The sequence below is a fragment of the Sapajus apella genome, unplaced genomic scaffold (assembly GCF_009761245.1).
Source record: "Sapajus apella isolate SASKATOON/1434 unplaced genomic scaffold, GSC_monkey_1.0 scaffold59, whole genome shotgun sequence".
Lineage (NCBI taxonomy): Eukaryota > Metazoa > Chordata > Mammalia > Primates > Cebidae > Sapajus > Sapajus apella.
In genome coordinates, this window is record NW_022436999.1 from 3,085,313 (window position 1) to 3,100,338 (window position 15,026).

The window sequence follows — 15,026 nt, forward strand, 5'->3', positions numbered from 1 at the left end:
GTATTTGGAGGATGGCACTGGCTTTGCAGTATATTCTCATGATCTGGAATGACAGTCATCCCCTAGGGGACAGATAATGACCAGAACCACAATGATTATTGCAGCAGTCAGGTCAGAAAATTTGAGAGGAGCCCTACCGGCGTCCGGTGAAGAGTGGCCGTGCTGAGCTGATTTCACTTTTCTTTGCCTAGACAACCAAATGCAGCCTGTGAATCCTCCTTTCTTTCGGCTCCACTATCTTGTCCCTCTTAATCACCTACTTTCTCCTCTTCCTTATTCCCTGACCTTCTCTCCCTAACTCTACCTTGGTGCCCTGTCTTCCACTGACCAGTGAGGCAGACCAAATTGTTTCCCAGTTGTTTTCTGGCACCCCGGCCCTGCACCCCCCCTCAGCTGCCCAGAAGATAGCTGGAGTCCCCTTCGAGCAGATGATGCCTGTGGTGTGGGTTGGGCTCGACTTTCTCATGAATGAATCTCATGAATGAATCTGACCTTACTACCCTTTCTCTTGCCTGTTTATCTTGCCTCCAGCAGGGGATGAGGATGAAGATGAATCAGGGGAGGAGAGGCTGCCCTCCTGCTTTGACTACGTCATGCACTTCCTGACGGTCTTCTGGAAGGTGCTGTTTGCCTGTGTGCCCCCCACAGAGTACTGCCACGGCTGGGCCTGCTTCGCCGTCTCCATCCTCATCATCGGCATGCTCACCGCCATCATTGGGGACCTGGCCTCGCACTTCGGCTGCACCATTGGGCTCAAGGATTCAGTCACAGCTGTTGTTTTTGTGGCATTTGGCACCTCTGTACCAGGTGAGAGTGAGAGGAGCTTGAATCTGCAAAGAGGATATTACCTGGTTCAAATCACCCTTGCACTCCATCTCATTATCTTCTGCCCTATGTCGGACCTGAACCGAACAGAGCTTCTGCCCTTAAAGTGCACAAAAGTCAATCAAAGAGATGAATAATGATATTAGTAATACAGCTAATATTTCCTGAGCACTTTCAACATGACAGGCACCACGCGTGTTCAGGAATTTACACATTTTCTCCCTGTAATGTTCCCCAAAGCACCATTAAATAGAGTAAGTTATTATCCCCACTTCACAGACAAAGAAACTGAGGCTTAGCTACATGCCCAAGTAAACGGTCCAATTTCTTAACCTCCACATTATGTGAATAGGCCACAAACAGTGCAATTAAAATAATGTAGATACTGTCCTCCTCCTATTTACCTCTGGCCATCTCTGGGAAGCTAAAGATTAGCCAGCTCAAAGATATCAAAGGAGAAATGCCCACTTACATTCTTGGCCTCCTCTGCTTGGAAGGACACTGTGAGTACAAAGTATCTCCTAGCAGAACAGGCAAAGGAAGCTCCACAGCTTTTATCTTTTTATAGGATGAATTACACAGTCTCTTTTTCTTAGCAACACTCAGAGACAAATAGGAGCAGACATTCCTTCATTCATTGAACAAATGTTTACTGAGCCTGTTATGCCTGTTACAGTATTGTGCTGGTTTCTGGGACTATAATGAAAGGCAAGATACACATGCCTCCTTCTCCACGTGGAGTTTATAATCTAGTGAAGGAGACAACACTCAACTAATATAATTAAAGTTATCTGGATAAATCCTATGAAGAAAAAGAAAAGTTACTACATAAGGACAGAAGCTGGGCCTGAATGTCAGAGTTAGCAGGTAGAGAGGGGCTGCACTAGCCCAGGTTCCTTACTTAATTCAGTTGGGGGCTTTGGGGCTTCTGAACTACGAAAGTCTGCCAGGGAGCTGGCATCCCAATTGCCCCAAAAAGAAACAAAGGGCACCCCCCTGCAGGAAGGTTAGGCTGAATCTCATCAGACAGGACTCTGCTTGCTGGACCAAGGGAAATCATTTTTGTACCAACCAAACATATCCTTCAGGAGAGTAGCTAACTCTACATCACAATCTAGGAAAACCTCTTTCCAAAACCCCAGCACAGGCCAGTGGGATTATTTGTCCATTAGTGATGCAAGAGATTTAGCTATTGTGGAAATGCATCAGGAGGTTAGAAATTAGATGGATGATCCCAGGAAATCCTGTCGATGAGATGCTGTGTGATCTCTGTTCTCTAGGCTTTGGGGAACCTGAACTATTAGACGGGAGGGAGGAAATATGGGGAAAAGCATAGAGGTGGGAAGAAGTATCAGAGGATCAGAAGAACAAAAACAAACCAGGCCATAGGCAAGAAACGGAAGAGATTTTATCTGGGAGATCTAAAAAAAAAAAAAACGGCAACAATGAGGCAAACCAGGCAGACACCTTTAGGCACCTCCAAGTCCTTGCAGTTGGTCTAGACAACAGCTAACAGCATTTGAGGCTTTAAGAAGGTTATCCTGTGATCCGCTGATCTGATTTAGTGGCTTTGGGTAAAGCTCTTCGGATATAGTTGATGGTGTGGAAAGGGTCCTTACATGAGGGCTTTAGGGTCAAGTCTCTTGCTAACATGCTATGTGACCTTGGGTAAATTCCTTGACCCTTATTTTTCTTACCTGTGAAATAAAAGGAGTGGCTAGATGTCTCTGACAGTCCTCCTTGTGCCTAAAATCAGTGCCAAGATCTAAAGTCAAATACCTTGCAAGGCCCTGTGAGACGCATACAAACCACAGAGACAGAGCCACGTCTTCCTTGAGTCCACAGGTCATCCTGCATGTCCTCATCATGGTTCCCCAACATGTCCTCTGTTCCCAAACTCCATCACCTTGCCCAGTGCTGAGTTAGTAGGCATTGCTCAATAACTCTTGGTGGTTCATGAGTAAAGGCCCCATATGACAGTTACAATCACGCATCTACTCCAAGCAGCTTCCTGGGGTGTCAAGGTTTCCTGGGGAGATGTTGTGGGATGGCAAACTTCCCTTTTACTTTTTCAGTGAAAAGTACTCAAAGGAGAACAATAAGCCCACCCAGTAAATATCAGAACTGGAAAAGCCCTTCAGAATCGTTCAGATCACTGCAGATGAGGAATGGGAAGCCCAGCCCAGGGATGTGACCTATCCAGGGCCAAACAGCTGTCTTGTGGCAGAGCTTGGAGTAGACCCCCAGCCCTTGTCTCTCATTCCTGGGCTCGGCCTACCAGCTCAAGCTGCTTTTTGGGAATACTGGGAAGACAGGCCCTGCACACCTTAGCCTCCCGCCAGCTCCCATGTGTCTCTGTCCTTTTCCAGATACGTTCGCCAGCAAAGCTGCCGCCCTCCAGGACGTATATGCAGACGCCTCCATTGGCAACGTGACGGGCAGCAACGCCGTCAATGTCTTTCTGGGCATCGGCCTGGCCTGGTCCGTGGCCGCCATCTACTGGGCTCTGCAGGGACAGGAGTTCCACGTGTCGGCCGGCACGCTGGCCTTCTCTGTCACCCTCTTCACCATCTTTGCATTTGTCTGCATCAGCGTGCTCTTGTACCGACGACGGCCGCATCTAGGCGGGGAGCTCGGTGGCCCCCGTGGCTGCAAGCTCGCCACGACGTGGCTCTTTGTGAGCCTGTGGCTCCTCTACATACTCTTTGCCACATTAGAGGCCTATTGTTACATCAAGGGGTTCTGAGCTGCAGAACAGAGCCTCCGGCAGGGCAGGCCCAGAACTTCTCCTAAGAGAAGGGCACTTCCCCACCAGTGACCTCTCTGGGCTGCACAGCCCTGGAGAGGCAGCATCAGGACCCGAGCCCCAGGAACTTCACCCAACTTAGGCCCTGGCAATGAACTGAAAGGGCAAAGTCTTAATCAAACAATGGAGGAATCACCCACTTTACACAGTATTTAATTAAATACAAACAAACAACAGCAACAAATCCACCTCCGCCCCATCTCCCCTTCATATCCCTGACCCGAAGCAAAGGTCAGAGCCTTTCACCTCCTTCTGTTCCACCTTCTGATTATTCCTTGGCCTCTCGTTTCTTTGGAGGCAGGATTTCTCCTGTCTGTCCAATTCCATAAGTCCTATTATCTCACTCAGCTGACGAAACGTGAAATTGAGTCACATTCATGTGGCTGGGGTGGGGTTCTTTGTAATCATTGTTGTGGTTGCTTTCGTTTTGCCATTAGATTTTGCTTATTGTTTTGTTTTGTTTTGTCTTTTCTTTCTGAAGTGAGTGAGAAAGGTGCCATGAAGGAATTCCAGGTCTGAGCCAACAGAGAGAAACATGAATTTTCAGACACATGCTCTCCCGACACCTCTTGGCTCCATCAAGACCCGGTTCCTCATCTCCCTGTTTTCTCTGAGCTCTTGGGAGGCGTGATGGCGTTGGGGTAGAAATAAGCTCACTCACCCACGCAGGGTACTAACGATCCTATAGGGGCTTCAACTGGAGCAGGAGGAGCTTTTTATGCTTATGTTGAATCAAGGCAAATACAAAAAGCAATTGTCCCTCTCTGCCCAAGCCTTTCCAATTCTGTGTGTCTTTATGTCAATGTCCACTTGTATATCCTTTTGCAGGAAGACCCACCAAGTGGGAGAGAGGGACAAAAACAGGAATGGTGTGTGATGACAAAGGGCTTCTGGAAGAACAAAAGAGATACAGGCCTTCTTGAGTATCTTTGGCTTTGCACCTGAGGCAGGAGAGAAGAGATATCCAATCAGTGAGATCTTTAAGTGAAAAGTTTATATTGTAAATGTCAACGTCCGGAGAAATGTCAGCTTCACCACTCTCTCTTCCTAATGCTCTGTACAAAGAGGGCTGACTATATTTCTTGAAGTGGTGGAAACACTTAGAGGTTTATAAGAGAACAAGGGGCTCCCTTCACCTCTCCTGGTCCCTCAGGTCACATATGAAAGCACTTTTACAAGATAGGAACTGGAATTCCTCAATTTCTTCCATGTACCTGCCTGTTTTTAAACTTCATGAAGCTCTTTTGCCAACCTGTGGGGTAGTTCTTGCTCCAGTAAGAGGAGTCTTAGTTGTTATAATCCCATGGAGCCTGGGTTTTTAGAAAAGAGGTCACCGTGCCCTACAGACCTTTTCCCAACAAATGTGGGAAGGACCTGGCTTTAAACACACACACACACACACACACACACACACACACACACACACGGACATAAGACATGATCATGAAACTGCCCACGGATCTTTAGGCTTTCTGCATTGACATAAATACATTTTCTAAGTGGGGGGGAAGAAATTAAAAACACCTGTTTAATTTTAAACACATTTTTTTAAGAAAAAAATATCTAAAAAAGAAACAGTGCTCATGTCATAAGCTATGTTGACAGTTGCCGGTGGAAATGTTGGGTTGGTTCAAAAAAAAAGTAATAAAAGCTATACTTATATCTCTCTACATACAGTTTGCTTCTCCCTGTGTTTCTTCAGTGAAAGGTCCAGGGGGCCACCCTGGGTTTCTTCTGCGGAGACGTGACTCGGGTGAAGGTGTCATCTCCTCTCACACTCAGGGGCCAACGTGTCAGACCCAGTATGTTTTAAGCAAAAGTGCTTCAGGGAAATGCCACTTGTCAAAACCTGGACTTTGCAAAGTTAGAAGATGTAAGTAGGAAGAGCTGTGGTAATTATGGGGGAAGGAGGCTTCTGTATCAGAAAGGCATGGCAGCGCAAGACTCTAGCTAGGAAAACAGTGCCCTGTACCTGCTACTAACAGACATCTCTTCACTTGTTAATTTACTCATTATTCATTCAACAAACAATTTAGGAGCATGTTTAATATACTGAACGACACTCTGATGATACAAAGAAGAACAAGACATAGTTCCTGACCTCAAGAAATCAACAGTCTAGGCCAGGTGTGGTGACCCCCGCCTGTAATCCCAGCACTTTGAGAGGCCAAGGCGGGTGGATCGCCTGAGTCAAGGAGTTAAAGACCAACCTGGCTAGCGTCTCTACTAAAAATTTAAAAAGTTAGCCAGGTGTGGTGCTACATTCCTGTAATCCCAGCCACTCAGGAGGCTGAAGCATGAGAATTGCTTGAACCCAGGAAGCAGAGGTTGCAGTGGGCCGAGATTGTGCCACTGCACTCCAGCCTGGGCAACAGAGCAAGACTCCTTCAAAAAAGAAAAAAAATAAGAAAAAAAAACCCTCACAGTCTACATGGGGGAAGTGATCCAGAAGCCCATGAAACTCATTCAAAGAACAGGGGTAATGCTCCGAAGGCCTGGTGGGGGTATATTGTGGAACCCAAGGCAGGAAGCACAGGCAGGCCATAGGAGCCTGAAAGCTATCAGGAACTGAGCCCACTCTCCCCACTTCCCCCAAGCCACCTGGTCTCTCTCACCCTTGCTTCCTTCTGCCAGTTGGGCCCATCCTCTTCCTTTATCTCCCAAGATGTTTCCTCTGATTTGTTTTCTTACACACAGCCCAGCATAGTCACCAGCCCCGTCACTATATCATGACCTCACAACTTTGATCACCACAATGAACTGGAACTTCCTTCTTTTCCTCTGAGAGCAAATTCTCAATCAAGAGAATATAACCAACTCTCCATCTCCAGAGGGCCACTCCGAGAAGGTAGAATCCTTTGTAGAAGACAGTCACAGTGTTGGAGTGCCTGTGGATTGGGTGCTTTATGTCAAATCTTCACTCCTGGTGCAACCACCCAGGTGCGGAGAGGTGGAGAATGATCGCGTTGTAGGTACTATTGCCCCTTCTGAAAGCCAAGTGATGAGAAGGGGTATATGACACAGGTGGACACGAAGGTGCAAATGCTAATGGCAGTCCTATTCCCTGAGCACTGTAAGAGTGATTTAAACAGGTGCCATGGGAACACAATGGAAAGAAACACTAACTCAGCCTGGAAGAATTGGGAAAGACTTCACCGAGAATGTAACATGTAAGTAGGATCTTGAAGGAAGATGAAATTGTGATTTACTTTGGTAAGGGGCTTCATACTGAAGGATGGACAAAAAGTGAATAGCACATTCAAAGGCACAAGGGTGAAGCATGACATGGCACAGTCATGGAATGATAGCAGTCAGCATGGCTAGGATAGCGTTCAAGAGGAAGGCTAAGGGTAGTGGATCCTAACTGTGCCCCACTGTGCCCTCTGCTGAGATATAGAAGGTGTCTGAAATAGGGTCCTGGGCTTAAACTTCTGGCCAAAAATGGGGCTGAGAAAGCAGCATCAGGAGTACAATTCCTACCGTGGAAGCTGAGAAGGTGATGGCAATGGGATTTGTGAGTGAAACAGATCAGCACAAAAAGCAGGCAGGGGAAAAGGTTGGACCAAAAACCTCTTTCAGTTTTTTTTGCCAGCCAGTAAGTTAATTTTTTTTTTAAATGCCTTTTAGCAGATTAAATGGTAGATACAAAATCACAAAATCCATGTGAGCCCATCACTCCCCTTTTCTGAGTTCTTTCTGGGTTATCCAGGTTTTAGGCTTTGTCAAAACAGAAGCTGGAGGAGAGTTGAGGAATGCATCCCAGGAATCTGAAGCCCTGGGTACTACTTTAGATGTCCCCACTAACTATTCATCTTCTCTTTGGATCCGTCTTCTCTTTGGATCATAATTTCCTGAACTATGATTGAGGTTTTCATAAATGATATCTGAAGCCAATTACCTCTAGCTTTAATATTGTGGTCCTAGAATATATACAAAAGCAGTGTGTGCACACGTGCATGCACACGTGCATGCACACGATCAAACTGCCTGGCTACCTTAATTGATACACCATTGTAGATGGCCCTTTGCAACTCCTTGGCCCTCTGGCCTGTGTATTCATCAATATGAAGAAGACATTGTTAGCCATTGTGCATGTGTTCATTTTCAGCACTTCTTACTGATTGAGCCACAACATGCCCATCCCCTTGGCTCACTTATCATTAGGGTAATATTAGCTGCTGTCATAAATAAACCCCAATACTTCAATGCTTAGCAAAATAAAAGTTTATTTCTCATGCCCATAATAATCCAATAAGGATGTTCTTGGTCAGCAGGTGGCTTTCTTCCATGTGATGATTCAAGGACTCAGTTTCCTTCTATTTTCTAACTCTGTCAGCCTCTGGGGACCTGGAGTGTTCTTCATCTAGCAGTAGATGGAACAAAAACAAGAAAAAGCACACACACTTCTGACTACCTTGGCTTTGAAGAAGTACTCATTACTTTTGCTCATATTCTTTTCTCAGTAAAAGCTGGTCATTTAAACCCACTCACACACAAAGGAGACTGGGAGGTATCATCCTTGGTGGGCGGCCACTTCCCATTGACCATTCTAGACTGCAGAAGGATGAAATGTACATGAATGTTTTCTCTGCCACGTTCCCTTTGTGATTAAAGATAGACATGTTTACTCTTGTTGGCCAAGAGCAATCTGACCTATGTCTATTGTGGATTTTCATGGTTTATATAAAGCTTTTCATATACATGTGTTTGAGTCTGATAAGAACCACAAGTGGTAGATATCTTATTAACAAAGTTCTGAGATGTTAGATGATTCCCTAGGAAAATGCAGATAGTAAGAGGCAGACACAAACACAGGTCTTCTGATTCCAAATTCAAGCTATTCCCAGAATATTATGAACCCTTGTCACAAACACCAGAACAAAGAATGAAACTTACAGGAAGCTGGATCGAGCCAGCAAGAGTTCCACAGAGAGGCAGCCGGGGTCCAGGGAGGGAAGGCGAGAAAAGCCAGTCAGCAACTGGTTCTCTCATCCTCCCACAGTTCCTTTCTCCTCTCCTTTGTCTCCATTCTTACTAAGTGAGGCGCTTCCTCTGGGGACACCTGAATGGATGGTGTGCCACGAAAAGCCAAGGGTAGACTGATGGAAATTTCCAGAAGAGAACTTTAACTGTGATAAAGTGATTTGGATTAAGGAGCCTGATTGCAGTTTTTGATGGACAGTCATCTGGCCCCAGGGAGGGGGTGATTCAAAAGACATATTCTTGGGAAAGGGAATCCAAAAGAAAGACTCCTGGAAAACTGCCCCGGTAGGTGTCTTATACGGCATTTATGGCATTTTCAGGAGGGAACAAAGGAGAGGGGAAGTCAAACTGACTTTATGAAAACTAAGATCAGCCTTTACTAGTAAACTTGAAGGTAATTCGTTATCCTATTCTTTTTTCTTACACTTTCACTGAAGTATAATCAACAAATAAAAATTGTATATATTCAAGGTCTACAATATGATGTTTGGATATTTGTTTACATTGTGAAATGGTCACCACAATCAAGCTAATTAACATACCTGTCACCTCATATAGTTGCCCTTTTTTGTGATGAGAATGCTTAAGATCTATTCTCTTAGCAAATTTCAAGTATTTAACACATTATCATTAACTGTAGTCACCATGCTGGACACTAGGTCTTCAGAACTTGTTCCTCTTATAACTGCAGGTGTGTGCCCTTTGAGCAACAGCTCCCTCTCTCCCCACCCATGCCCTGGTAACCACCCTTCTACACTCTGTGTCTATGAGTTCCAACTTTGGTAGATTCCACATATGAGTGAAATTATGCTGTAGTTGTGTTTTCTGTGCCTGGCTTATTTTACGTAGCATAATGTCTTCCATGTTCATCCACGTTGTCACAAATGCCAGGATTTCTTTCTTTTTAAGGCCAAATAATACTCCATTATATGCATATTGTGTGTGTGTGTGTAGTGTGTGTGTACACACACACACTACAACTTCTCTACTCATTCATCCATCCGTCAAGAGACACTTGGGTTATTTCCACATTTTGGCTATTGTGAAGAATGATGCATAGAACATGCATATACAGATGTCTCTTTGAGATGCTGATTTCATTTCCTTTGACCATATTCCCAGAAGTGGGATTGCATCATTCTTGCCTAAAAATCTGGAAAGGAGTTGTAGCCCAAGGTAAACTATTCTGGTACCACAAATCTTTAGATTCTGATTTCTAATCTTAGTCCTTTCTGCTATTTCTCAAGTTCTTTCTAGCTTCTACCTCAGCAAAAACACAATGGGAGTGGTTGTCATTCTGTCATCTTTACAAACTGCAAATTGCATCAGTGGAATTGCTTCTACAGTGCATGATAACTATTCATTTCTTTGCTGTGATTGTCACCTCTGACTGAGTCCTCACTCGATCAATTTCTCCTTCCATGACTGTGCGGCAGATGTTAAAAACTGGTGGCCAGCAGACTTGATGTGTTTGACTCTTACAGTGCTTTTTCAAAACTGGAATAGTTGTCAATGTTTTAAAACAAAAACATATTGTGTAAAAGTCTGGATTTTGGCTTCTCTGGCCACACGAATGAGTAAGCATTCCCATGAGGCGACAATCCAGTGGAGCTGCTAAATGGTCACCCTAGCTATGTACACAGTATTTACGCTCTCAGGTTGCAAGAATTGCTACCCAACCCATGTCTCATTCTTGTGACAAGCCGGATCCTGAAGCCATTTGTATGCCTGACAGCTGCTATGGATCAAGGATTGAGATATTGCATTTTGGCTTTTGCGTGTTGGTGCTTGCCTCCAGCATTCTGTGGGGTTTGGAGCCCAAATCTACTATTTTTACCTGTCACAGAATCTTAAACAATTGACTGCCTCTCTGAGCCTCAGTTTCCCTAATCCAAAAACACAGCGTTGCAACAATTAAACAAGGTGAGGTGCTTTCCCTCATAGGATAACCCAAACTTTCATTCCTACAAGATTTGAATTATTGGCATGTTGCTCCATTTTCCATGGACCAGTACTTTTGGGTAAGGGAGTATGCAAAGGTACATCAGATGACTTCTTAAGTTGCAAGCCCAGTCCTTCATATTCTCATTTGCAATTTCCGCCAGGTAATTAGGACAATCACCTCACCCAGTTCATGAACACAAAATGACTAGGAGGGAGCCTCTGCTTCTAATTCATCAGAACCAGAACTTTTCTTTGGGGGAAGCATTTCTCCATTGGTCATTGGGACTTCCAAACCTGCTGAGACCAAGCTATAGAAACAAAAAGTAAGATTCTTCAAGTGGGTTATTAGGCATAACAATGAAAGGGATCACCCATCTCTACCCCTTAGTCTCCAGAATTATGATCCCATCAATGGGTAGATAACATTACATATTGGCCCCAATTGCAGCATATACTGCATTCAGTATGATAGCATCTTAATATCACAAAGTATTGTCTTCTAGCTGGTGCTGTAATTGAGCCTAGATCAGGTGATTCCACCTTTGGGTAACAGGAAAAGTGGAAAGACCAGTGACTCTGGTCGGACAATGTGAAAAATATCATTGCAATGGATAAAGAACTTGAAGTCCATAAATGGACATGCTAGCAGAAACATTATGGGCAAGAAAGGCAAATCCATACCCAGAATATGAGTCTGTCTTCTGTGAGGACTGACTGCTACCTTTTCCATAATGACAATTGTCCAATGAAATCAATCTGACACCATATAACCTGCTGGCCTTCTTGGGAGAAATTGCCACGTCAGAGGCTCCTCAGTTGCTTCTGCTGTGAGCAAGTCATACATTCATCAGTGGCAGTAGCCAAATGGGCCTTGGTGAGAGGACAGTCATGCTGTTGAGTCCAAGTACAGCCTCTGTCCCTGCTGACATGCCATTTTGTTCATGGATCCACTGAACCAGCATCAGGGTGGCTAGAGAGAGCAGCTGACTAATATTAATGACAGTTGTAACTCATGACAGCATGAGTTATATTGAGAACATCTACCACCATGGTTGCTCTCTGATAGGCATTTGTGTGGGGCACTATGGGCCCCATTCCACACACAGAATTCCTAAATTCCTAATTTTTCTTGCCACCAATTAGCTTCAAGTCCTCAATGAGGCAGTCACCCATCATCTGCTGCATGAGTTGGTGTAGATCCATGATTCAGGCCCAAGTGGACAGTTCAATGTACAGCCTGAAGTTCTGCCCACTGGGAAGATTACCATCCACCACTGTTTTTGAGGGTCATCCATGAGTAGCGCTATAGATGGCACTGTCCACTTCTGGCTGGTGCTGGCATACCGTGCAGAACTAGGTTCATGCTTTTTCCTCATTTATTCACTGGTCACTGGGAGTTCCCCATGAAGTCAAAGTACGGTTGATGGAAAGGCAGCAAAGCTGTTACTTGGAGTTACCACAGGAGTCAAAACCACCTGTTTGTGCAGGTTACTTGTGCTTTCTTGACCTGACGGGGCTGTTTTCCCTATATACGTACCATTTTCATTTTGTAATGGAGTATTTCCGAGCAAGTTCAGTTTTATAATTTAATGGATAAGGTACCCAGTTCTACATGGGTAGGTTAAGTCATATGTTATTTGGTGTTACTCCTTCCTTGCTTGTGTCCTGAAGAGTCCTAATGGGGTCCAGCATTTAACTAATGCTGCAATTTGGGCTTGGTCTATAGCCCCATGGTTCCTGCAGCTATAGGAGAGGAGAGACTTCTTTAAAGTTTCCTGGAAGGAATTCCAGTTATTCCTGTGCATATTCACAGCTTTTAATTTGTCCTTTCCCCCTTGTATGTTCTCTAGGGTCATACAAAGAATCAGGTGATGCCATAAGTTTTGAAATCACTGCAATTGCCCTAGGAACGAACTATTAGAACCGCTTGATCTCCCAGCACATTGCCCTCCACTTTATTCTCTGCCCCATTCAGCGATAATGTGAGTATTCATCATGCCACCCTTTGCCATGGGTCCTATTTACCCTCATCAAGGAAGCTATCCTTGAGCTGCTCATGACCAACCCAAACCCAGAGTTCCGCTTTATGAGTTTCTTTCCTCCAGCGTCAGTTCTGTATCACTCAGAATCCCAATAGAAACACATGCGATATTTGAATTAGAATGGTCCAAAGGTGTGGACAGAAAATTGGAAATGCAGGGCTAGTGGCAGTGGGGCTATTACCACCCCTAGACCCAAGTGGCAGGGGAGGAGAGGTTTCAGGAACTGAGAAGGAGAGAGAATCAGGTAGATAGACCTCTTAGAGAGGAGTGATACTTTTCCGTCCAAAAACAGAGCCAGCCCAAGACAACCTTACAGGGAATAAACACCCTGTCCTCCCCCAACTCCCACTCTCCCATCTCCCATTAGACGCCTTGTCATGCACAATGGATTCCATGCATAGGAGTCAGTGCCCCAGGCAGGGCACACAGCTGGCGAAGAAGGGAGAATAACGGCTTAGAGAGGCGGGCAGGAGATTTCTGCATATCACATAGAGTTGTTGCAATGATTTTATAAGATAACAGGCTTAGCAAAGAGTTCTTACATACAGTAAGAACTCCTCGGCAAAAAGACACTGAGGAGGCCCAGAGAGGTGAAGCCAATGGCTCAAGGACACACAGCTAGTTCACAGCAAAATGAGGCTGAGGACCCCTGTAGTAAGTGCTCTCTCCACTGGCCCTGCCTTTCCTGCCAGACTGTGTGGTTTTGCTGCTGATATTGATCTGTTCCTCCATCCTTAGCTTTCCTTTGGAAGTTATTGCTCCATAATGCAGCCCACATTATACATTTTTGCAATGGCATGTGCATCCCATCACGCTATCTCTACCTCATTTCACTGCCTTATCAGGTATAGTTCATCATACCTTTTCTTAAACAACTCACTTTCTAGGATCTGACACCGTGCACTACTCAACGTCTCAGTAGACACACTTCTTTCCATCATTTAATAGACTTTCCCATCTATATATGCTATATGCCTCTTTAAGTGCATAGCAAAGCAATGGCTATTAAGAATACTGAATTAGGAGTTGAAAGAAGTGAATTCTAATTCTGGCTCCACCACAAGCTAAATGTTTGACCTAGAGAAGGCCACTTTGCCTATCTATTGAGATTTTAGATTTTTTCATGTATAACCATTAGAACAGGGGATTTTTCAGGCTCCTCCTAGTGCCATGCTCACTGATGATGCAAAGAAGGAGGGGGATGACTGACAGATAGTGAGCTCCAGCTTTGTACTAGGCACTGTGCTGAGTACATTACCCTTCTTATCTCACTGCTGTGTCACAGCAGTGAGAAAAACACCTTTCTGTTTTGAGCCTGGGAGGTTGGAGGAGTGTGCTTACTGCAGCTTATCCTGGTCTTTCCTGACTGAGGCTTCTGAGCAGTTGAGCAATGAGTCCATCATCGTGTGGAGAGACCACATCGAAGTATGCAGTGCCTGTGACCATCAAGTGTGTGAATTCTCAGGGTAGCCCTGCACTAGTAGACAGGCCTGGTCTGGGGTGCCACATACAGGAGGTTGACCAGTAGCTAGAGTCAGTGCTTTGGCTAGGAGGATACAGACAAGAGAGCTTTCACAGAGTGCATGCTGACAGAGGAAAAAGGGGGCAGTGCAGAGTGTGAGGGGAGCAGGGACTGCTTGGGTGAGAGGCTGGTTGAGGGTGCGTAGAGGAGTGTTTCAGTTCATCCATTTAACAGCTGTGAAGGGCATTTTGAGAGGTGCAGTGTCTGGAAAATGGATCAAACTTGAACTCATATGGCATACTAGATATGTGTGTAAATAAACTTATGGCATTAAAAAAAAAAGAGTTGGCCAGAGTGCCCCACCAAGACGTGACAAGAAATGACAAGGGAGACTTGTGCCCCATACATAGCACAGACGCTTACAGGAGCAGGCAGGCAGGAACCGAGGTCATGGCCCTTTCCCTTATCAACTCATGAAAGGCACACAAGAGGAATGTTGGCTCAGGCCCTAGGGTTGAGAGCTTGATTCAGCAGTGCTGCATGAAAACATCAAGTTTCACCTACTTCTACCTGTGTAGTAGAAAAAGCCCCAATGCCACAGACCAGAAGGTCGGGGTGCCTGGAAGGTCTTCAGCCTCCTTGGTGGGCACGACTGTGGCCTTGCAGGTCATTCAGGAACTTGGGATTAAATGGCCAGATGAACAGCCTGGCGATCTAGGTTTTTTGTTTTTTGTTTTTTTTTTTTTTTAGTTTTAGTTTTGTTTTGTTGTTTTTATTTGTTATTTTTTGGTGTTTTGTTGTTGTTGTTGATCTACAAGGCGGTGTGTTCTTCCAGCTTCCCATCCCACTTGGACCCTTTTGGGGACCAGGAGTAAGGATGGGCCTTTTGGAGGAGGCAGACTCTCAGGTCTGGGACTCCTTCTTTGTTGGCATCACAGCGGCCCTGTAAAGATGCCTGGCCCCA

The 15,026-nt window shown here is 45.1% G+C and overlaps 2 protein-coding genes across 13 annotated transcripts in view; one reads left to right on the forward strand and one right to left on the reverse strand.

The window, feature by feature from the left end:
- Positions 1-5,307, forward strand: part of SLC8A3 (solute carrier family 8 member A3) — a 147,278-nt gene extending 141,971 nt beyond the window's left edge. For 10 of the 12 annotated variants that reach the window (XM_032245763.1, XM_032245766.1, XM_032245771.1 and 7 more), the window contains 2 exons: positions 532-807; positions 3,195-5,307. In XM_032245763.1, the coding sequence (XP_032101654.1) occupies positions 532-807; positions 3,195-3,571 (653 nt within the window). In that variant the 3' untranslated portion in view covers positions 3,572-5,307. The remainder of the gene's footprint in view (positions 1-531; positions 808-3,194) is intronic. The other 2 variants (XM_032245767.1, XM_032245772.1) reach the window with 1 other exon arrangement.
- Positions 5,308-7,837: 2,530 nt separating this feature from the next.
- Positions 7,838-15,026, reverse strand: part of SMOC1 (SPARC related modular calcium binding 1) — a 158,412-nt gene continuing 151,223 nt past the window's right edge. The window contains exon 12 of the mRNA XM_032245778.1: positions 7,838-8,004. Within this exon, the coding sequence (XP_032101669.1) occupies positions 7,991-8,004 (14 nt within the window). The 3' untranslated portion in view covers positions 7,838-7,990. The remainder of the gene's footprint in view (positions 8,005-15,026) is intronic.